The sequence below is a fragment of the Prinia subflava genome, chromosome 4 (genome assembly GCF_021018805.1).
Source record: "Prinia subflava isolate CZ2003 ecotype Zambia chromosome 4, Cam_Psub_1.2, whole genome shotgun sequence".
Classification (NCBI taxonomy): domain Eukaryota; kingdom Metazoa; phylum Chordata; class Aves; order Passeriformes; family Cisticolidae; genus Prinia; species Prinia subflava.
The window spans coordinates 3,808,823-3,833,190 of NC_086250.1; the positions used below are offsets into that span (position 1 = coordinate 3,808,823).

Below are 24,368 nucleotides of genomic sequence, written 5' to 3' on the forward strand. Positions count from 1 at the left end.
GGCAGTCCTCACTGCCCACATCAGGGCTCCTGCCATGAATCAGTGTCTGCAGGAGCTTTTCTCCTCCTCTGACTGGAAAGGGAGTGAATCTGTGACCCCTTTGCAGGAGGAGCCCAGGGCAGGGATGGTGGAACCAGGAGTTACAAATGAGAGGGTGATGTTGCACACAATTGAATTAAAATTGTGTAATTCAACAACATTGTGAGCATAGCAGAGAGGTGATTACTGTTGTTCAGGTGGCTGAGTTTGGTCACCTTCCCTTTATCACCATTAGAAGGATCTGAAAGAGGCTTAGCTTGAGGTTGTGGTATCCAAAGAGAAAATAAATAACTGAAATGGATCATTGATTCTGACCCATGCCTCTTCCAGGTGCCTCAGTGGGAAGGTTTACAATGCAATATATTCACTTTATTATTCCAGGCATTGCTCTAGCATCAGAACCACTTTTCAGGTCAGTAAAACTGTTTTACAAGATGTTTTGATGTAAAATCTTTCTTCTCTCGCTTAGGCCCATTTCATTTTTTTTTTTTTTTTCCATAAAACAGTGTACTAATGTTCACTGTACTAATGGTGTATTAATGTATTAATGTACTAATTAGTGTACTAATGATCTAATATTGCTTCACATTTAGATGCTGCATGCAGGATTGCCTGAGCTAAACAGCATCCAGGATCTGAAATATGTGTATGATAATCTCCGTCCTCAGGACTCAGATCTGCAGGCTACAAGCTACTTTACAAGGTAAAACCAGAATACAATCTAGAAACCTTGTCTTCTTCAGGCACGAAGCAATTTTTTTCTTATGTTAAGAAGCTTAATCAGGGAAATTACACAAGAAGATAATTTGTCTCCACATTTTTTTAAAAAAAAGTCATTCCTTATGCATGTTATAACAAATTTCCTCAAATTTCTGGAAGAAACTGTTGTGCATTTGTGGTACACTTGTAGCAAGTCAGTGCCTGGAGATTTCTTGGGCTGTCATGGTGAAACCATCCTGGTTTGTATCAAGTGTTTTCTCTGTTTTTAAATGCAGCAGCTACATCCAAACAGATTTGGACTGCTTAAAGAGGTTCAGCCTATTAATAGTCTGAGTGAGAGCCTTCAATTTCTGCATTTTACTCCTTTTTCTCTTCCTCTTTTGACCCTCTGTGTTGCCTCAGAGAAGTTACTTAGCAAGCCATAATTTCTCCATCTGCAAAAGAGTGCTGGCTCTTGCTTTCAAACAATTAACAGATCAATCACAGGAAAGCCTTGTGTGTGCATACAGGTACATTTAAAGCTTCATTTGTGTTAGGGTAATGAAACCTTTCACCTGCTCATGACCATAGCTGGGGATTAATGAGGAGGAGCTGCAGCTGATGTCCATAAATTCAGTCTAAGACTCTCAGCCCTGATCTTTCAGGTCAGGCCTGTGCATCACATGTAATTCCAGCTGTTGGTGTGGTGATGCTGTAGATGGAATGAGTGGAGACTTGTCTGGAACTGGAAACCCTGTCAGTCTGCCCTGAGCAGCATCATCATTTCCCAGGGACTGGGAATTCCTGCTCACAGGGCACCCCCTGCACATGCACAGCAACTCAGACTCCTCTGACCTCATGAAAATTCTGGGAAATTAAAAGTGTGCTGTTTATAAGTCTCCTTTCCATGTACTAGAATCTGCTACAATCTGAGGAAATCAAGGCAGCAAGTTTGGAGGAGGCTGGGGCAGAAACCTAGAGACTTTAAGCATGACCTTTCTTTGAAAAAAAAGAAAACAAGAACTTGACAAACCAAACTGTTCCATGGCTTTACCCACAGCATAGCACTGAGTTCCCTTTCCTGTAACACTTGCTTTTTTCATATGCTTTCACTCCTGCCCCTTAGCAAGATTGCTATATCTTAAAATTTAATTACAGCTTCACATTTACCATCAACTCCTACTTTATCCTTTCCTTTGAAATTTCACATATTCCCAAACTACAGACTTATATTTCCACTTCAGGTAGGAAACATGCGGTTTCTAATTAAACTGTAAAAGTCTTGACTCAGTCAACTAGTTCAGGTGGTTGTGTCTGTCTCTCATGGGTAGAATATCCAGTTAATGCAAATGGGCTGGGATATCCAAAACAAGCAGGAGAATCTGAATCTTCAGAGTGAAAACTGCATCAGTGCCATGCAAAGCTGAGAGCTGGTGCCCCTCTGGGGGTGGGAAGGTTTTTCAGCTTTCAGCTGGGTCAGTTCTGCTTAGGGTTGGCATCACTGCAGCCTTGCTTGGCTGGGAGAATAAGGAGGAAGAGCTGGTCCAGGGCAGAGCTGGCTCTCCACACACTTTCTTTTGAGATTTAAGGACTTCAGAGTGGGAATCCACCTGCAGTCTTCCTCGGGCAAAGCATTGCAATCAGGCCAGTGCTGCTTTGGAGGAGCTGGTGTGCTTGGTGGCCTGGGAGAGGTTTGTGTTAGGCTTAGGAAATCCTGCTCAGCTCACAGGGACTATAGTAGGACTCAGAGGCCAGAATGTCCTTCTTCCCCTGAGATTTCTTGGCAGGGATGGTGTTTAGGAAATGTTCCTGCACACCAACAAAGTGGTTGTGCTGTGGGCTGTGTTTCATTTGAAACTGCATTTTCTCCTAAAATGCATTCTGCAAACTCCAGAGCTATTGTTCCAATTTCCTTCAAAATGCTGAAGCTGTGTTATTGTCCATCATTACATCAAGTACAAAAGGCAGATATTGCTAGAGTGCATATTTTATTCATTAATATTCTTAGGATATGTTTGTATTATATATGCTCATTTGCAAGAAGAAAATCCCTTTACATCATTTTGTGAATTTCCATGGATCTCATTTGTCTTGGAGATTCTTTTCTTCTTTATTCTACTTTCTATTCATTTGGACATTATTTGTGTTAATTCAAAAAAAAAATGTATTAACATTTCAACATGTTTGAACGTGGGGATAATATCAGGCCTCACGGCTCGTAGGATTTTAACTTCTGGAAATTGTATCCAGGCACTTTTCAGAATAAAGACTTTGGGATGGCCTAACACCTGGATCCACGCAGAGACTGTCTGTCTGTAAAAACATTTTCCAACCTTTAGGAATCAGGAATGCAAATATATTGACTTTTGTGAGCTTCATGTTACCTACATCATCTTTATTCCTTACCTCTTTGTTATACAAAATATTGATATGAGAAAAATTCCAGTTACATACTTTCCATGGTCAATCTCTGGCTTATTCCTTTATCTATTTTTCAAGCTGCCTTTAGAAAGACAAGGAAATTGGAAGTTCTTATTATTAACTCTACTTCTCACAATTTGTAGCTCCTTTTTACTCTATATTTGCTTCCAAAAACACCACATTGTTTTTCAAAAGTTTTTTTTTGGATAAGGAGTGTGGTCATTGGAATGTTGAACCTTGCCAACAGAAAGTTGTTTCTTGCTCTAAGTACAAGGTAGTTATTGTAATCTTTCAGATTCAATCCTGCAATGTACCCACCGAAAATCCCAGTCTTCTGCTAGTGGAGTAGGAGAACAGTATTCCTCTGTATTTCTGTAGAAAGGAGTGGCTCTTTGCAGTTTTCTGGGTTTGGTTTAGCACTAACGCTGACACTGGCCCCAGTGCGGTTTGAAAACACCACGAGATGATGAATGATGTCACCAATGCTCCTGGCACAGCGATGTTAATTTGTTCTTTGCCGTCACCTCTGTGGCCGGCAGAGCGATTGTGTCGGAGTTTGGGCTGTAATGCACTGACCCCTCTCAGGCTCATGAAACATTCTGTGTTTCCCTGGATTCCTTTGGTCTCATTCTTGATTTAATTCATGTGCAGCCGCAGTCTGTGGTGCCGTTTGTGTGCAGTTCCTCTCACACGGGGTCAGCTCCCTGTGAGGAGCCCACGAGCAGCAGCGTTCAACCCCACAGCTCGCAGCCCTTGGGAGGTTACACCCTCACACAGTGGATAAACAATGCACCAATTGAGAGTTAAACAAGAGTTTCTGTGTTCCCTTGTCGGCCCTGAGCACCTACTGCCAAAGGAAACATCATTCTCTCTCCAGCATCTGCCCTGAACTCGGTTTGATCCTTGAAACTCAATTTGATCCTTACCCCTCCCTCCTTCCCTCTTCCCCTGACAACACAGTTTTATCAGGAACTGGAAACCCATCTTACCTCTGGATATAAATTTCCTCTATGCTTTTCTGCAGATGACTTCAAATGTCAGCATGGTGTGGCAGGCTGCCTGACATGTTTAATGTGCCTGCTCAGGGATGTATATTTAAATTTGGTTTTAAGAGCATAAAGTTAGCCTAATGCAATGAATGGAGTTGATTTCAATTGATTGCAGTGTGCAATCTAACCCACTCGTAGAAACCCATGAATAAGAGATGCAGGGTGGATCTGCCAATTACCAGGGGAGCACATTTCATATCCTCAGCAGCCTGACAGAGGGGTGTGCTGCTTGGGTCAGCTGCTTTGTTTGTTAATTAATAGCCTCATTTTTGAGATATCTGTCATTGCCCAGGTCAAGCATATCCACCCCAAACCATAAATGCCAGCAGCTTCAAGCTGGACAATCCATAGGAACTCCTTTCTAAGCATGATGCTGATCTCAAACTGATCAGTCACTCTCTGTTTCTCAGGTGGCTGAGGGTATTTCAGCAAGAAATTTCCCAAGCAGGTGAAACACAGTGAAAGCTGGTGGCATCTGAAAGGAAATGGACCAAACTACAACACCAAACTTTATTGCAGCAATGTTCAAGTAGTTTGCAAAGGTTGTGGTGTATGTGCCCCAAAGGCACAGGAGGCAGACTTCTTCCTTGAATTTACATTTTTTGAGTAATTTGTATTATAAAAGGTCCATTGCTGAAAGCAGTAATATTCTGTAAAACTATTAATATGGGGCATACTACTCAACTTGTTTTAAAATGGAGCTTGGTAAATTCACAGATGGAAATGTGGAATACAAATGAAACCCTGTTCATTATCATCTAAAAATCCCATGAAAATAAATTTTGCTCATTATACTCTAAATGATTTTCAGGCCTGGATGGAAATGAGAAGCAGGATACCATCAGGAAAGATAAAGAAATATCCACCAAGAATAAGACCTTAATAACTAGTCAGTAATAATGGCTGTATGTGCTGTGTACAAAGGCTGGTGTGTCCTGAAAAATCTAAGCACCAGCCCTCGGAATACCTGTCCCACAGGGAATGTCTGCTTCCTAAAACTAAAGTCACAAAATACCACCAGTCACTCCTGGAAACGTTAGCCAAAGTTTTCATCCATCTCCTCTTACACAAGCAGCCAGCCAGTCTGTTCATGTTTTACCTGATACTGTAATTTGACAGCTCTGTAGAAAGACTGAAGCCAAATCTGAAATTCAAAGTCAATTCAGCAGGTGGAAAGCAGAAAGTCATTACTTTCCAATAATCCCAGATATTTAACTTTCTTTTCTGAGAAGTAGGTCAGACACCAATCTGCATGGTAAACAGTTATTGTCATGTGGAAAATAGCATTTTTCTCTCTGAAAACTGTGTTGGCAATATTTGGATCCACTGCCAATACTACTCTAGTTAATGACAGTTTCCTGTTTTCTTCTGATTAACCTGTGCTTTTAATACCCTTTGACTGTTCACTTAGTTTAGCTGTCTCTAGACCATCAGGCATTAATTTTCTATGTAGTCTGGGCTACCAGAGCTCTGAAATAAATAAGAAACTTTTTGTAAACTTTGTGATGGCAGAGCCTGCTTTGGGCACAGGCAAAGGTGATAATGGCCAGGGAGAAAGAGGAGGATTTTGACAAATACCCATGACCTTACTTCTTTCAGCTATTGCTAAGCTTAATGTGGCTAGAGAAAAGAAGGTGTCTGGGGATCTGGGAGGGTTCAAGAAGAAACTTCCACCACTGGTCCTTGGGATGAACTCTAAAAATGCCAGCAGAAAGGGGAACCAGGTACCACCATGTGCTAAACTGGGTCACTGAACTAATCCAGGCCAAAAATAAACTGCAAAATCTCAAAAAGGTGAGACACAAGGGTTTGATGTGCCCCATTTCTCCATGCATGGGAAGCAGCTTTTGGGAGAGAGGGTTTCCTTAAACCACTTTGCCCTTGAAAGAAAGTGCATAGAGCCACGAGCAGAGTTGTTCCACCCTGCTGAGGAGACACGTTCTGAGATGGCATCAGAATAGCAAAGAGGCCTTGAATTCTTTGGTGATTACATCTAATAAGGTTTGCCAAATGTTTTCTGTCCTAGCAAAGAGGACTGCATGCAGGCAAAGCAGAGAGGGGGAGAAAACAACTTATACTTCTGTTCTTACTTGATTTTAGATGTAATCATTTCAAATAACTCACGGGGAAAATCTGCAACAGTGACAACACAAGGCTCTGTTTAGATCTAAAGTATGTGATTAGCAATCTGGGTTTTAAAAGTATTTTACAAGCCTAATGGACCCATGGAAGGAATAGTGGTAGTTTGGTATCAGGCAGTTCTGTGTAGTGATGATGTCTGAATTAGTACTAATTTACAAGCTGAGGCCTGTTTTATGTAAATTAAAATTCAGTGTGTTTAGCTGCAAAGTTAACGTGCCTCTTATAGCAATGTGGCAAATTCCCTAAATGCTCTGCTATATTATGGCCAGTTACTGATTCTATAACCCAATGTCTCAGTGATTTAGGAAGTGCTTAAACTACACATTAAATTAAACACATAGGAGTTAAAAGGGGAGAGTTCACCTCTGATGCAGCCTGGTTAATCATCACTGAATTGATTTTGTACTAATATTTTGAAATGAGATTTGTTTTCTTGTTTTACATCAGAGTGTTAATTTGTTTAATTTATTAAACAGTTTGTATCTGTTTCTAAAGAATGTAATTAATAATTAAGATAATTAACCAAATCAATTCTGAGGTACCTTTTCTTGTATTACATTAAGAGGAACACATACATCTTTCCTCAGTTTAATTAATGTATGATAAATTCACGCACTATTTTGAATAAAATCTGAATTTCAGGGGGGTGAGCTGGGGGGACACCTGTAGGTAGAATATTCCTCATTCTTTCTGGTTTGGTTTCATCTGTGAAGCCACAGACTTTAGCCAGAGCATCTGAGATCATGGAAATTAGGCTAATGTGATGAATGGAGTTGATTTCAAATGATTGCACTAAGCATTCCAACCCACTCACAGATACCCATGAACAGAAATCTAATTTGAAATGACAGGTGGAGCATTTGCTCAGCTTTGAGCAAGGCAGGATGAAGGTGGTTAAGGGTGTTGCCAGCCCTTGTAACCTAGTTAGATATAATCCAAAACTGGCAGCAAAAAGAAAGAAAAGGAAAAGAAAACACAGCAAAACCCTGACTATTTGGTTTGTTGCCTACAACTTGAGACTAATGGGTTGTTGTTCTATAACATCAGAACAGACATGGGATATCTTCAGAGAGCTGTCAAAATAAGCAGAGAAACAAAAAAAAAATACTATCAGAAGTCATTAGGTCTTAAAAATTCAATTAGCAATTGAATTCAAGACAGCAATGAGCTTTCTAATGAGTACTGCATCTCACTCTTCAAAGCCCTGTGATTATCCTGTAGTGTTATTTCTCAAGTCGAGTTCACTTTCACATTTGCAGTGCATATCTGCATGTTTATCTAGGGTGTTTTTATCTATTGTGTCTTTTCTGATGAAAGATCTCAAAACTCCAGGAAATCAAAACAGTGTTCTGGCTCCCCTTGCACAGGGATGAGATGGAGTGAGATACCAGGAGAAAATCTCTCTCTCTATTTTTTTTTTAATTCATCTTAAGCAGTTCCACAGGGATGGAGATTTTAAGAACTAGGTAGAGGATTTAGCAGCACATCACGCTCAGCTAAATCACAAATTGGATCCAAGAGCCTTGTGCAAACACGTGTAAGCCCATGTGAGGTTAGTGTAACCAAAAATAAATACAATCAAAACTGGTGCCTTCTGTCCTGCTGGGCAAAATGAACACGTGCTGCTCAACCCTGGGACTCCTCAGAACACAAATGGAAGTCCTCTGCTCATCCCAGGGACTGCTCTGTGTGTGGGTATATGAGGTGGGCTTTAGAATTTGGGATTTTTTGGACTCGTATCCATAAAAAGAGGGGTCAAGGAGGTCAAAAAAAAAGGCATAAATAGCGTCTCTTCTGTTTGTTCGTTCCTCAGGAAAATAAAGGAAAGTTTGGAGTGCTTTCCTGTTAAACTCAACAACCTGATCCACACTCTTGTCCAGATGTCAGTGGGGAGCTGTGCCAAGCCTCCATCCCCAGAGAGTGTCCCCCAGGAATGGATGGTGCTGCACACAGAGAGGTCCATCGCCAGGGCCACCATCCTGGGATTCAGCAAAAAGCCCGACCCCGTGAGTGTCTTGTTCTTTGCCTGCCCTCATTTCCCAGGATCTTTAATGACTCTCTCAAGAACTTCTGCACTCTCCCTCTTCCTTTACAGAAGATGTGCTTGTGCCACATTAAAAGCACCGTGGGATGAATAGTGGTGCCATAAGCAGAGAGCAAAAACACCAGGCAGACAGATATTTGCAGGGAGCCATTAAGGAGAACAGTTCATTCCCTACAGTGAAAAATAAATCAAGAGCTAATTAAAGCATCCAGAAGGAAAGCATGGCGCAAAATTAGGAAGCCTAATAGAAATTGGAGGCTGTTATATGATGCTTTAATGGTGCACTATTAGTTTTCACACACTGCAGTGATCTTTCAGTGTATGAGTTGTGTGCTACCCAGGCAAGTTTCTCTTTCTGTGCAGCAAAGACTGTGAATTACAAACTGAATTCTCTGGCACTTGGCACTACATTAAAGGAAGGTTTTTCTTTGTTAAAATCACCTTATATATTTTCTTGTACTTTTTTTTTTTTTCTAAATTTGTCTCTTTGATCACTTCTCTGCTCTGCCTCCCTTTTTTCCCCAACACAGGTATATCTCATCCAGGTGGTGCAAACCTGCAACGTGGTCACCTTCGTGGAAAAATCATTCGACCAGCTCTCAAAACTTCACAGCCATCTCCAGAAGCAGTTCCCATCTCATGCCCTCCCAGAGTAAGGCATATTAGTGAATGTTATTCTGCTGTTAAGTGGTTCTCTCTTCTGTGCTCAGATAAAGCTGTGAGAATATTCACAGCAGATGTATTTTTAGAAACACAAAGGCAGAGAGACACATTCTATCAAGCCTTCTATTCAGCCCCAGAAGAAACTGAATCACAGACCATTGTGGCAGTCTAAGTTTTAGATTTTATTGTTCTTTTTAACGGTAGGAGAAAAGGGGAACAGCTTGGGCCTGACAAAATTATTCCTGAAATTAAAAACTAAGTGGTGTTGACTTCATTAAAAGCATCTTTAATAGTTTTTTATTTTCTTTGTGATGTTCATCAAAACTTATGGCAAAATCCATATGTTAAAGCAACATAAGAATGTTCACAGTGGGACAGAACAGAAATCTCTGACTCTTGCACCACGATGAACATTTTACAATATGATGCACATACCCCCAGCAGAAAAATACACAATAATCTTAGGTCCTGTCCTGCCCCCAAGCCCAACACTTTGTGCTTCACATTATTCAGTTTAATATCTTTTGAAAAATCTGCTGTCATAAGTTGCAATCATTCTGAATATTACTTTCTACCCATGTGCATGTCCATTCCTGCTTTTCATTTTCTGAATGTTATTTCTTTACAGTTTCCTGGGGTAGTGAGTCCCATGGTTTATTTCTGTCTTATATAATCCAGCTTTGCCTTATGTAATGATTGTCCATGGCTTTAGAAATGGAAGTGGAGTTATTTTTTCTACACATATCATATACCTTATACTGCATACACCAGTGAGTACAAAGTAATCCTCTGTTAGACAGTCCTGACTCACCTGGTACAAGCCCTTCTTCAAGCTCAATCTACAAAAAAAAACATAAAGCTGGCCCAAAATATAAGCATCTTACTTGAACCAAGCTGAGATTCAAGTGATATGCTTGAAAAAGAGGAAGGTCTTTGGATTTGACATGAAGTAAATAGCCACAAACAACATGGTTTGAACTTAAAAGTCCACAAATTTCAGATCCAAACTTGATATTCCCCTGAGCTCGTGAGAAGCATTCTGAAAAAATGGCCTAAGGTTAGTTAATTCTAGAGAATCTGTCTCCTGCCTGAGGGGGTTTTATTGACTCCTATTTGATTCATTATGGCTTTCTCACATGAAATGGTTTGCAGCAGCTGGTGAGAATTGAAATTTCACTAAACAAACACTGAAATTGTTTGAATCATGGTTTTGATTTGGAGATACTTGCAGGCTAACCATTAGGCTGTAAAATAAAATATTTAACAAGTACCTGTTCATGAATTTTTCCTGTGGTGAGCAGAGCCCTTTGAAAGAAAATACATTTCTCTTCTAAAAGGCATAAACCTCCGAAGCCCTATAGTGAATTTCAAAAATAATACTAGTCATTCTTCAGATAAATCTAGCTCTAATAAAATCTTTTGCAACATTTTCCCAGCTGAAGAGCGCTTCAGAACTCACAGAGGGTTAATCTGTGTATACTGAGGCTGTCTCTAGGAGCTCCAGTGCTTTATTGCCATAGTTCAGTCCCAGCAGTGTCCTGTCACTGCAGGATCTTTGCCTAAGATTGTGTTAAAACAATCCATTTTATAATGGGTTTTGATAGGCATTTTCTTCAATGCTAAAATTTTGCGTTGTGTTCTAACAGAACTTCATTAATTTGAGGTTTTTCATGTATCCCAGATTTTATTCTAGTAATAAAAACCTAATTATTTCTTTATAGGAAGTTATTACTGAAACTGCTATGCCATATCAGACTGTTAGTCTGCCTGTGTGCTGCAAAGCTCCATCTCTGGCTGATGCCAGATGCTTCAAAGGAAGGAAAAAGCCTTGTTCCACAATGTAATCACAAAATCAGTTTAAAAATGTCTGATTAAAAAGTTAAATGTTTAATATTGCTAGAATAATTGGAACTGCTGACAGAAAGGACTTGGCTTCTGCTTTGTAATGATTCTGTGAGTTGTACATATTCATGTCTCATTAGGAGAAAACAATGAAATATGAAAATGCTGCATACAAGTGCTAAATACTGAGTGTATTGTAAGAAACAAATGGCAAAGGCTCAGAGGTCTCAGAATCTAAAATTTTGCTATTGACATGTGTTCATTCAGCCCATATTTAAAAGTTATAAGCACAGCTGCCCTAAGCAAGCCCTTGCACTCTAGCACCATCCCTCTCATTTGATTTCTGAGAGGATATTAATTGTGTTTAGTTACTGTTTTGCAAAGTGCCAAAAATCTTTTTGGCCCAACAAAGCATGTAGGTGGCAGAGTTTATACCCAGAGCAACGTTCAGACAAGAAGGAAATGGAATGTGCTGTGCAGGACATTTGCACTCTGTGCAAGTTGATATTTTTGTGATCCATTTCAAGCAGATGCAAAGGATGAGGTTGGAAAGTTCACCTTTCCTAACACAAGTGCATTCCCAAGGGCAGGGCCCCTCACAGCACAGACACCATCCATCAGAAACCCTCTAAAAGAAGGGTTCAGTGCCACCACAAGGTTCATATTGTCCTTCACTCCAGCAGTTTTTGGTGCTATCAATCAGCTGCTGCTCTGTCCTCTCTTTGGCCACTGTGCTTTGGATGCATCATCTGCATTTCCCAGCCAGAGCCCTCTCTTTGTGTTATATACACTAACTCATTTTAAAGAGTTCTCCTCTGCCACCCTTGAAAGCAGTCCTTTTGTGCCCCAAGGGACCAGAACCCTCACAGGCTGCCTCTGTGTGCCACATGAACTGGGCTCTATTTTAATCTGTGCTATTTTAATTCACTTATTCTTTATTTATCTATTTTAATCTGTTCACACGTGTCATGAACCAAGGCCATGCCACTTTTCCCTCCTCCTTACTTGTCCTGCCACTGTGATTTTGGGAGGGAGGGCTCCCCCCTTCCTGTCCATCTGAGCAGCCCCTAACTGAGCCCTGATCCTCTAGGGCCATGGGCAGGAACCATCAGGATTTCACACAGACATGCAGCAGGCTGATGTCATCCTGGCCCCTCCTGGTTTAATCCCAAATTTAGTCACACCAGCCCTGAGTTTTTCCCTCCAGGATTTTGCAGCTGCCTTCCTAAGGGCTGGCCAAGTGTCCCTTTCCAGGGTATCACAAACTACACGGGTCCTTTTGTCTGAACCCTTCACATACCTGTTGAGGTCTAGTGGATAAAAAAACCTCATAGCAGAAAAAAAAACGAGGTTTGTAAACAAGACATGCTTGACTATTGACAGTGGTGGTGGTGGGACATGAAATACAACCAGATCAAAACTTCTACCTTTCTCTGTCTCACACATTAGAGGACATAAAGCATAATGTTAATTATGAATCCTGCTATTAGCAGTCCGTATCACAAAGCCCATTATGTGCAATTTAACACAGATAGCTTTTCTAATGCTCCTTCAGCCTGGGAGATAAATACCCTTCGTCAGGGCAAGGTTAATATAAATTGATTATGTGTGTTGTTAAAACTCTAACCTTTTGACTGATCTAATACGCGTTGTCTCTAAAATGCAAAGATGATTCAAGTAAAAAAATGGGAGGTTTTGACATTTTCAACTACCAAAGTATTTGAAAATTGACATAAGGCCATTCTATGCGTGTATAATTTATTTACTAACCCAAAATTAAATTCATCTTAATAAAAATACAGCAAGAACGTTTCTTTTGCTATTTTTATTGTTATTGCTTTTGTTGGGGTTGATTTTGTTAGTGTGCTTGCCGTTTGTTTTCATACATTATTTTTATTATGCTAGTACCTGAAATTAGTAATGGGATCAGGGACCTGTTCTGAAAACCTTATCTACACTCTAAATAGCTGAGGTAGAAATGCAAGCAGTGATATATTCATCAAATGTCACATTGTTGCTGTAAGGCTTTGGTGCTCAATGTTCTGTGGTAAGGATATGTCAACTCTGGGCTGAGATCAGAGATCTATTGTGCAAAGAGGCAATGTTTCCTTGGGATCATAAAGGTCCAGTTATTTAGATATATTTAGAGACCATAAAATGCAAAGAAGTGGCTTTTAGGATTTGTTTATTTATTTACTTACTTACTTTTTATATTAATTATTTAGAGAGAAAAACGCTTCAGTATGAGACAATTTAGCAGCAAATTATTAGAAGGAAGTGAATTCCTTCCCTTACCTGCAAAACCTCCTAGGAAGTTTTGGCTTTCTTCTGTTAAATAGAGCTGGAAATATTTTCAGGAAATACAGTACAAGAGTTCTGCTGAAAAATATTCTTCTTTTGCAGGTTTCCCCACTCCTGGCATTTACCTTTTACGGATCTTGAACATAAAAGAGTGAAGGATTTGAACTTCTATCTGAAGCAGCTGTTAAGTGGCTCCAGGAAGCTGGCTAATGTGAGTATTTCCAATATTTCTTTTATTTGCACATGATTTCTAGTAGCATTTTACCAAAAGATTCAGGAAATTTTCCATTGCCTGTCTTGGGGAAATAAAAACAACACAGAAGTGACATATCTTCTAATGATGCATTTTGGGATGGAGCCATTGCAGCATTCATCAAAACTTAAGACAAAGACAAGTATGACTGAGAAATAGTTTATTAGACCTGGCAGGGCATTTTTCAGAAAAACTTTTCTTCCTTTGCTGCCATCGAAAAGTAGTGATTCACTGAATTTTTGACAGTAAGGAGTAGGTTCTGAGGAATGTAATGTCTAAAAAAAGAAGTAAGCTTTGAAATATTGAAAAGTCTGATTTTGACAGTTGTTAAATGAAAAGTTCCATTCTTTCAGCCCAGAAATACCCTGTTCAAAATGTATTTAACAGGTAGAAGAAATAGCTTTGCAAACATAAGACCTAACCCAGAATGTTTCAATAATATCAGAATGATGCACTGTGTCCATTAAGATCGGTGTTTTCTCATTTTTTATTCATTATTGCTTTCTGAGGCTTGAGGTTCTTCTCCTGTTTAAAAAAGGAAAGCCAAAATGGTGGCAAACATTGACTTTTCAGTGTCTGGGCCAGCACAAAGCCTTGTGCACCTCAGCAGACAAAACCCAAGGCTGAGAGCAGCCAAGGGGCCACAGAAGTTGTAAAATCCTGATGCTGCATCACTTCAGGAGCTGAACAGTCAATTACTGACAGTGACACCGGGGTCTGAGGGAAAGGAGCATCCTCCAGCGAGCAGCCTTTTGTCAGGAAGGCTGTCAGGCAGGGAAAGGATGGTGTTTTACATTAGACCCCAGGCTGGCACAGAGGCTCAGTAAATCCCAGAGAGCCCAGGCACGAGCTCGTGGCTGACCCTGCTGTTCCACACTTGGCAGCACAGCCTGGACCTCTGCCAGTGAGCCCTGTCGTGTCCCATGGCCTCAGGGCCACGGCACAAACTGGAGCTGCTGTGGTTTCATAGCAGGGACAGCCAAAACAGGCCATGACAGGATGTTTGCTCTCCAAAATCTCAAACATCTTGCAGGAGGCAAACAACAACAAAAAAATGTTTGCTGCCTATCTATATAACTTTCCCAGCTGTGACTTTGTAATGGAGATTAAAGGGGAAATTGTCCACATGTAAAACAAACAGGAGTTTTCTTATTAATATGAATGTAAATTCTGAGCCCTGAGTTGAAACTGAGAAGGTTTACAAAGAGAATAAAAATCTTTTTGTCTCACTGAGTTACACATAATTTGGTATGAACAGCTGACTTGGGTGCTTGGCTCCTTTGACTGACACTGCCAAATAATCTGCTCAAGTCTGGGTGGATTGCTGTGCAAATAAAACACAAATTTCACCTCAGCACCAGGCAGGGTTTTTTTACACTGAGGGTGGCAGGGCACTGACCAGCTGCCCAGGGAGGATGTGGAGTCTCCCTCCCTGGAGACATCCCCAGCTCACCTGGGCACTTCCCTGTGTCACCTGCTGCAGGTGACCCTGCTGAGGCAGCAGGCTTGGCCTGGATGATCTCCAGAGGTCCCTCCCAACCCTAGGGATTCTCTGGCTCCTTTCCTACCCTGACATTAGGGTTTATTTTACATTAGCACCTTTTGGTCAGAGGAGGAAAAGCTGATCTAAGCCCATGACCTAGAAATGAAGAGCTGAGGATCTTCTGCTGTGCCCTGGACTGCTGCAAGGTACACGGATTTTCAATTTGGGCCAAGCACTGCTGTGCAGAGGCCTCATCCAGAGCTGAAAAATGAGACTGGGACAGTCAGAGAAACATTTCCCAGTCATGCACAGAAGCTCAGTTGTGCCTCCTGCTCCATGGGTGATGCTCAGCCAGAGCAGGCTGAGCTGGCCAGGGGCTCCCCAGGGACCAGTGTCCTCCCTCCTCCCCTTGTGGGTGCACACACCCTGAGCTGGGGACACCCTGAGCTGGGGACACCCTGAGCTGGGGACACCCTGCCAGCTCTAGAACACCACCATGCCCGAGGTATTTGGAGATAACTCTGGACAGATCTTCTCAGGGACAGGCATTGAATGAGCCCAGGGGGGCAATTTTCCAGTCTGGTACAGCCTGGAGGGCTGAACCATGAGGAGAAGAAAACAATCTTGTACCTGGGAGGGCTGTACTGGAGGGCAAGGGATAACAAGGAGAGGAATGAGCAGATTGTTTCCATCTGTAAAGTGCTGCTGCGTGTGGGAAATCATCTTGCTGGCCCCCGTGCAGCTAACCTGCAATTCTGGATGATAACCTTTAAAGTTATTGATACTCCATAACCATTGAATCATTATTTTTACTTCAATATGCTTCTCCTGCTGGGAGGTGGGAGAAATTTAGAAAATACTGACGTGTTCTGACCCACTTAGAACAAGGAGACCAGTTGGTGGCTAATTTCCTTTGTATTCCCTTCTTTTTAACTTTTCACTTTGGCATGACTCTTTTGAAAATATTGTGGTGTCATCTTGGCTTTAGTCTGAGCATAAAGCCAAGCTAGGAGGCTTTCTTGATAAAAATAAATACAATTATTTTGTCCCTTTTCGTGCCTATGACAACTTTGCAGTCAATTTTGTCCTTTTTCTTGAAATGTTAAGGAGCCTTGCTGAAACCATTTAGTGAGCTGTCAGTTCTCAAGAATCATCAAACTGTCGTTCCTATGAAATAGTAAAACTGTCTAGGAATAAATAATCAACTCATAAATTTGTGAAGAATGCAAGGAAGATCAGTTGCCTGAAGAACAGGATTCCTTTCACTTTCACAGTCATTTCTTTATGCTGAATTGTAGCTGTAATGTACGGTAGCTGTAGAGTAGGCTGGAGAACTGTCTGAGACAGGGAGAAGAGCTCTTATTTCATTATAAAATACCCTTGTAACAATTGTAATCACTGTAAACACATTACCCTAAATGACTGGGCACCATTTTCTGCTCTGAAGAATTTAGTCCATCCACACAGGACTGAATACATGCTTGGTGCAACCAATCAAGTAATTATAAATCCTAGAAATGAAGAAAGAATCAGATTACATCCTAATTCCTTCCTCAGTCATGCCTTAAGTGCAAGCCTTTTAGTCCAGACTAAGTTCTGATCATGAAAATTTTATTATAATTAAGAGAAGGTCAGAATGTCATTGCCCTTTTCTGCTAAATGGTTGGAATGAGGGAGGAGAGGAGGAAATCAGCTGCCTTCTTATTTGCACTGGAGTTGAAATGGAATTAAATGTTTCTTCAAACCCTTCTTTAATGAACAGAAACCTTTTCTTCCTCTTTCTCTGAATTTTAGTGCCAGTTCCAGTAAATGCAGGAACATCAGTTGATGGAAATATTTGTTCTTGGACCACTTTAAATGCTTAAACATGCTGATGTCCTTCCTTTTTCAAGGCATTTTTTAAAGTCTGTGATTTACTTTAAGCCTAAGCCTCACTTAGTTACTTTTATTGAAGAATTTCCTAGAATAGGAGTCCTTTCTTAAATTCAGGTTAACACTGTTATAAGTAACTCCTTCACCAGACTGTGCTCATGAACGAGCTGTATTCATCACATCAATCACTAACATGCAGAAGCTGATGCACCTTCATTGTCATACTGAGTCAATTAGGTCAGGATGAAAAATAGGTTGTTCAGCACTTTATTTATTTTATTTTAATTAATTTTCATTCTACTTGTCCCAAACCACTGTTAATATTTCTGATCACAACAAAAGAAAATTTTGTTTTGGGCCAGCTGCACCACTGCTGTCTGACTCATCATCTGCATACACTGAAACACCTGAGTTTTTAGATCTTCAGGGCAAAATTCTCAAAAATCCTCAGAAACTTTGAGGTTTGCTCCATTAAATGGTAAAACACCAATAAGAGGTGAAGCACCAAGAGATACTGGACTGAAAGCTGGTAGCATGGAAGAGGACAAAAATATAAGTTCTCAAAGCATAAAACAAGTCTGTGACAAAAGACAGCTGCTGACCATTGTTATATTTTTCTCTGTTTTACTCAAATCCAACTGAGTGATGGGCAACCCAAATCTCATCCTGTAAATCAGGGCTGCCCCAGTGGCTCCTCATTTTATGGCTGTATTGTAGCAGGACTGTGCACTGTGAAGACACAAGAGCAGGGTGAGGCTCCCTTAATTAAGTTTGGGGTTGGCCCCAGTGTCAAACACAAAAATAAGTGCAGGTGCACCATAGGTTATTCAGTAAAAAAAAAAAAAATGTTTTGGAGTTTGAGTCTATAAAGGTTTTCTAAGTATCCAAATTAACTGAGGACTTTGGAGGTGAAGATAAACCTTGTGCAGGCAGGTAAGCAAACAGTGGTGGTGTTTCAGCTGTGGATAGGTTCTATAAACAGCTTTATAGTGACTTATAGGCTTTGTAAAAGGACTTTAAAGAGGATGTAAATGGAAATGATTGTAAATTATGTTCACTCATTTTCAAGCACACTGTAAAAACCAGGACCACGGCATTGTTCTAGGGTGACTAATGTTTTACACTGTAAAAGTAATCAATTTGATAAGAGCTTCCCATATTTCATTTTTGTTTTATTCACTGGTGCTCCCTGGGATTTGCAGACACGAGAAAAAAGCTTCCAGTGCCTGTCTGAAGGTACATAACGTGGGGGAAAAAAAAGTGTTCCCAGGGTAAGTGGGTCCCTTGAACTCCCACCACGCCTGTGCTCCTGTGGCAAGGCATCCAGCAGAGCCCAAATGGGGAGGGTTCAAAGCCCTCTCTCTTCCAGTGTCCTTTCCTGAAGTTATAACAGCTGCACCAAGGTCAGCTTTTTCTGGTTTCTTTCTTTCCTGCTGATTCTCCATCCTGTTAAAGGATGACAGGAGCATGGGTGTTCTCCGACCCCAAATCTATTTGAGAACAGCTGAAAACGAAGCTAAAAGCAGAGGGGAGGCTGCTTTTCTTTCTATCAGAATTAAATCTGGCTTGAAATCTGGCTGTGTTTCACAAACTGCAGAGGGCTCTTCTAGTTAGTCTCTGATGGAGAGCAGCAGACAAATTCCACCATGCTGCAGTAGTGCAGGGTTGTGCCAGCCCCCCCAGGCCACTGAAATATTTTATTTCAGTTGTATCCTAGTGCAAGTAAAGGTGGAATTTGTCCCTTTTGAGTTAAAGGGCTGAAAAAAGGTCTGTGAGTTCTAGCCAGACTGACCACACACACCAGTCTGCTCCTCTTTGGGCTAAAGTGTTAGGTGACCTGCAAAAATATCAGAATTGTTTTTGAAGGTTGTTGTCTCATTGGGTAAGAATGGTTAGACAAACGATAGAAGAATTTCCTAAGAAGCTTTAGGCATGCAGCATTTTAGGGAATTTCTTTTTGCTGGTTTAAAGGTTCCGGGGGGGGAAAGGGTGAGTGAGTGCTTGTGGTCATCCTCAGTGCCTTCCTTTCTGCCAAGACCATCCTGGGGTCCCTGAGATTCCCACCCACAGTCACTTACTGGGTTAGAAATGTACCCTGTTTCCACCTTAAAATAGCTCATACATTCAAAGCTCTGAGAGCTCTGGTTCCATTTAGCAGTGGAGTTCTGCACGCTGAGTTCTGTGCTTCAGTCACACTCACTGGGGTCCAGCTGGTGGAGTTTCACACGTTTAGGAATCACCTGAAAGTTCAGTGTGTTTTTTTGGAGGTCTGCTGAAAAAGGGGGAACACATAAGGCATTTACACATTTTCTGGTGGAAATCTAAGTGGTGGAGTCCTGCAGCAGGCAGATTAGCAGAGGTCAGGGGGAAATTGCTGTCTTTTAAAAACCAGTGTGCAGAATGCTTATCTCCACAAACACCCAGGAGACATCTGCCCTTGCTTCTTCAGCACTTTGTCCTGACAACCTGCAGCATCTGCTCCTGCCACACGATCTGTTCCTTTAAGTTTTTGCATTCCTTTGCTAACATCAGCCTTGCTGCTTGTCCTCAGGCTGCAGGACCTGCTGGGTATGATGGGCCCACAGGCCAGGAAAGCTTTGCCATCATCTGTGGCACCAGCAGGGTCCATGCCTGTCCTGTTTAGTCCTGTTGGGAGTTCTGCAAGATTCCACTTCTGTATTTAAACCAAAAATGTCCCTTTTTTTCAGCCTTTTCTCTTTTAGAATGAGATTTTTGGAATTATTGCCTGAACAGTCCCTGCATCTCCTATTTACAAACCTCTGGGTTGCTGCATTTCCATTTATTGCAGAAAGAGTAGGTGGAGAGGGAGCACAGAGAACGCCATGCTGCTCAGCGTGGAATTTTTTATTTCTCTTTCAAGTCAGTTTGTATATCTTTATTTCCACCTCCTGCCTACTTCTCTCAAGATCTTTGAAGTCAAAGGGCCACTTAAGCTTCTCTGCTTATTTTCATTCTGTCAAATAAAGGCTGGGCTACCAAAAATATACTCTCAGCCCTGGAGATTTCCTACCCTTGGGACTTGTGCTGAAAGAGCGAGGGAAGGTCCCCCAGGGAATAACTCTGCTGTTTAGAGCTGCTGGAAGCTGTGGCAGGTGTATGGGCTTTCCCCTGTAAGCTGTCTTCACCAGATGAGAGAGCAATTACTCATGCTCAGTACAGACAGGTGTATTGGCAGTCCACTGCTAATAACTTAAAGATCTGTCATTCAGTTCAAGGAAAACAATTATGCTGGTTTTTCTTTTCTTTCTTCTTCTTTTATTTTTCTCCTGATTTTTTTCTTTTAAAGAAAATATCAGTGTGGGAGGAAAAACTCCAAACAGTAGAGTGAAAAAAACAAAGGCAACTGTTAAAATAAATCCAGATTTCTAAATCTTATCTCTCCACTGAACATACACATCTGTTCCTCTGTCTGCTGTAACCACATGTTAACTCCTCACTAGCTGCTTTTGTCACTACCCTGTTCCTTTCCTCTTTTCCTTGCACAAATTATGCTACATCTTGTCAAATTGAAACAACACAAATACTACATGAAGTACATCTTGCCAGTAAGAGACACGTTATTTTCCTCTGACTGGAAAAAAACAATGGTGACATTTTAATGTTGGAATCTGAAAAGTCTCTTGTCCTACCCATTCATTACAGCGTCAGTGCAAGTAACATCAGCATGAATGCAACAATTCTAACCATCTTAAAGAATGGCCATTCTGAAATATGGCTTCATGAAAAGCTAATAAAATGCAATTACTGTCCAGCTTTGATTCAGAGTCATAAGAGTCCATTTAAGAATTCACGTTTTTATTACCTTGCAAAATACTGAAATCTGGGGATTTGGTTTATTGTTTTAATTCTCTCCAGCTGAATGTAACTACCTGTTATATATGTTCACTGGAGCAGCACAGGTCAGTACATAAAAATAAAAGTTATAGCAGTACATAAGCGGGATTACTCTTTTAAACAGGATGGTGAAATATGATCATGCCTTTCTCTCCCTGTGGGTTTCTGGTAGGATTTAAGCGTGTATGGAGCTTTTCAGCGTGAGTGTCCATTAAGCTGCCATGGGAGGGAGGTTTGCACAATATCTGAGCCTCAGGGAGGCACACACGGGGTCAGGTACGTGGGGTCAGCCCCGTGCCAAGGGCAAGGTTCCTGCTGACTACACAGCTCACAGCAAAGCAGCTCTCCTGCCTTTGTTTCACTGATGGGCTGCTCTGTCCAAGTATTTGCAGATGCTGATACAAATCTTGGGCTACTGGAGATGGAGCAAGAACACAAAGCTCTGGCCCCTGCAGCTCGCTGCTGTCTGGAAGTGTTTCTTTTTGGCAGAAAGGGGCCAGGTAGGCACCAGTGCACATCCCTAAAGGACAGTGCTAAGGGACACCGTCGACCTGCCAGTGCCTGAGCAGAATGCCCTCCCTGGGTTCCCAGCTCCTGATCAGAGGGGAAAAGTTCCCTTTTATCTCTAACTCTAATATATGCATTAAAAATTACCAGCAAGATTCTTGGAGGGGAATGATACAAGGAACAGGGTACAGCATATGATATTACCCACAGTATTTGTATTCTCTTTCAGAATGAGCTTGTACTCGGCTTCTTCCTCAACTGGTCCAAAAATACCTTGGCAGAAGAGTCGTCATCTCTGACCTTAGGTATGTGGATTACCAATCTTATTTCTTTTTTAAGAAATGATAATCCTTGATAGTATTATGCAAAGCTGAGTCTAAAGTGTTTAGATGGTTTGGGTTTTGTAGGATACAAGGAGGCCAACAAATAATTACTGATTTCTCAAGGTCTTTGAAAATGTTACTAATGTCACCTGTAGATTTCTTTCTCATATTCCTTTCAGCCTCGCTTCATTTCTTTTTGAATAAACATGCTCATATGCAAAGCAAAAGTTGATTTACACAAACTGTGGCAAGTTTCTTGTTTTACGAAACAAAATATTCAAAGATTTTGGAGGAAAGGATGTGAGTCATGACAAAGCACAATGTGTGCTTGCACAAGCAAAGAAAATCAGGGGTGACTTCTAAAGTAATTTTCACAATGAGTGGAGCAAGTAAATAACAGAACATTATGTTAATGCTTAGGCATACATTATTAATGACTGTGGTAATTCTCTTTTTGCTAAATGAGATGCTGCACTGTTCCCTTAGCCTATCTAAATACTTAACCCATTTTCCTCTTCTGTCCAGCTCCTAATTTAATCTAATTTCTGACATTACAGCACTAAAAGCCAAAGCATAAACCATAAAAAGTAAACTCTGAATGTTTATTGTCTTCCACTGCCTTCGTTGTGTACCGATAATAATCTGTACTCAATTTTGAGGCAAAACAAAACCTCATAGAGGAGGCTGCAGCTGCACTCTGCACCACAACAATTCAGCTGGTTGTTATGTACTCCAAGTGATAGGATAGTTTCCAAGATCATCAGTTTTCCACATTTCAGAAAGGATTCTATCCCTGCATATTTAGTTTGCATGTCCATTAAGTTAATTTAATCCCTCTACAGACAGAGGTTTCATTATCTCTTTTGCTGGGACCATTTGGTTTTTTAATCCATCAGAACAAAATAAATCCCATTCTGGCTTCTCAGCCTTTTGAAGATTCCCCCTGTGCAGAGTTTATTTGATTAGGGCATGCCATTATCATATTAAACCCATTATGACTATTGAAAATTACTAATGGTTGCTCTAACTTTTACAAAGGATCAAGGAGATAATGCAAAGATGTCCTAGGTGTTAGGAAAGTGCAATCTGGGTCCATGGGCTGCATCTCTCCGTAGGTGTCTTTAAGCAAAGATACAGATGTCAGAGTGAGCTGAGGCACAAGGCAGTTAAAGTCCCAGAATAATTTTGGTGTGTCACTAATATTCAGCTGCCTAATTATTACAGAGAATCTGGGTGTAAAGATTTGATGCAAAATCACCAACTGAACCTATAATAAAATTGAGAAATAATTTGCAACATCATAATTTCTACACTGGTGTCCTGAGCCAGTATAGTCAGGATGAGCCACCTATTTTTGTTGTCAGTGACAGCAAAATCAAGGAAGAGAATGAAGAAACAGAGGCAAGAATGTGTTTAGTGGGTGTTTGATAAAAACTGTGTGTCAGGTAACCCGGTCTGTTCCTCACTGTGTAGTTACTGGTGGTGAGGGTCACAACGTGGTTTGGGAAGGTTAATTTGTGTGTCTCTAGCCTTGAGCAGTGAGGTTTCAGGGGGATTAATCTTTTCCTATTCCAGAACTCTGCCTTTTATAGTTTGGATCCTTCACTTCTAGACTTAGGGCAAAGCCTTTGTTTAACACGGGGGAAAGTAACAAACGAAACCCAAACCACAAACAAAAGCAGCTCTTTTTGGCCTAGAAAATTGATCCCTATTGATCCCTGATAAACCAGCAGGGGCACACAAGGTCCAAGCAATGAGTTTAGACCTGGTAAAAACAGGGAACAAGAATCATGGGCTGAGCTGCTCTGGGTACTGCACCATTAGTGGTGAAGGTGGAAGCAGATGAGCTCAGCTATCAGAGACCTGCCATGCATGTGCTGATTGCCCACAGGAGAAATCTATTGAGAAATCTGTTTCACAGATGTTTTTCTCCTCTTCCCCTCCTCTTTGGAGTGAGGCTGCTGCCATGGCCCTGTGAGCTCACTGAAATCTTTGTTCCATGGTGTGCTGCACACTGTTGGATCCAGAGGAGACACAAGTCCAGCCAAGGCAGGAGAAGGTGTCTGGTCATGCCAAGGTGCAAGGTAGCAAACAAAAAGTTGCTGGGAGGAGCAAAGTGTCCCCAGAGGTTCTTGCTGGCTGAGGGTGCCCAGAAACACTCTTGATTTCAAGATAAATTCTGTGGAAATGCCACAGTCTGTCTGGGGAGAAGTTCACTGAGCCTGCAGGAAAGAGGTGGTTGGCATGAAAAAAAGGTACATTTTTTTCCCCACAAATTTCATTCCTTTCTGAGGTTATAGAGGTCTTAATATTTGTCTGTTTTGAAAAATAACTCAAGTTTAATATGGGCTGTAGCTTTCCCTGCGTCTGGTAACTTCTGTCTCAAGCAAAATTAAAATCATCTCTCTCTTGGTTAGGATCAATATGAAATAAGATTAATGCCCAATAGGATCAGGTTATGAATTTTGATCAAACCAGCATCTTTTTCTTACACTGCTTTAATTTATAAATGTTGTAGGTAATTGCACTTACTAAAGTAAAATAAAAATTAAAATTTATGAATTTGTACTCTGCTCCCAGCAATAGAGAGACTGGAAATCAGTGTTGAATTTACTTGACATGAATACTGAATCAGTACTCTCAGTGGGGTAAATTCTGAATTATCCTGGATATTGTCAGCTTTTCATTATAGCAAGCTCACTACAAGGCAGTGAGAGCAGATATCAGGAATGATTTCACAATCAAACTTTCATAAAAGCCCTCTAAAAAAAGGAAGGAGGAAAGAAAAGCCTATCAAGAACAGTCTTATATCAAACTTGTTTATTTTTCTTCTCTTGAGTTTACATCTCCTGAAAGTATTTATAATTCAGACTGG

At 41.0% G+C, this 24,368-nt stretch overlaps 1 protein-coding gene across 1 annotated transcript in view; it reads left to right on the plus strand.

Annotated features, from left to right (window-relative positions):
* PIK3C2G (phosphatidylinositol-4-phosphate 3-kinase catalytic subunit type 2 gamma) overlaps positions 1 to 24,368 on the plus strand; it is a 181,164-nt gene that overhangs the window by 131,611 nt on the left and 25,185 nt on the right. Inside the window, exons 26-30 of the mRNA XM_063395184.1 lie at positions 633 to 742; positions 8,164 to 8,356; positions 8,925 to 9,046; positions 13,303 to 13,411; positions 21,400 to 21,475. Coding sequence (XP_063251254.1) covers positions 633 to 742; positions 8,164 to 8,356; positions 8,925 to 9,046; positions 13,303 to 13,411; positions 21,400 to 21,475 — 610 coding nt within the window. The remainder of the gene's footprint in view (positions 1 to 632; positions 743 to 8,163; positions 8,357 to 8,924; positions 9,047 to 13,302; positions 13,412 to 21,399; positions 21,476 to 24,368) is intronic.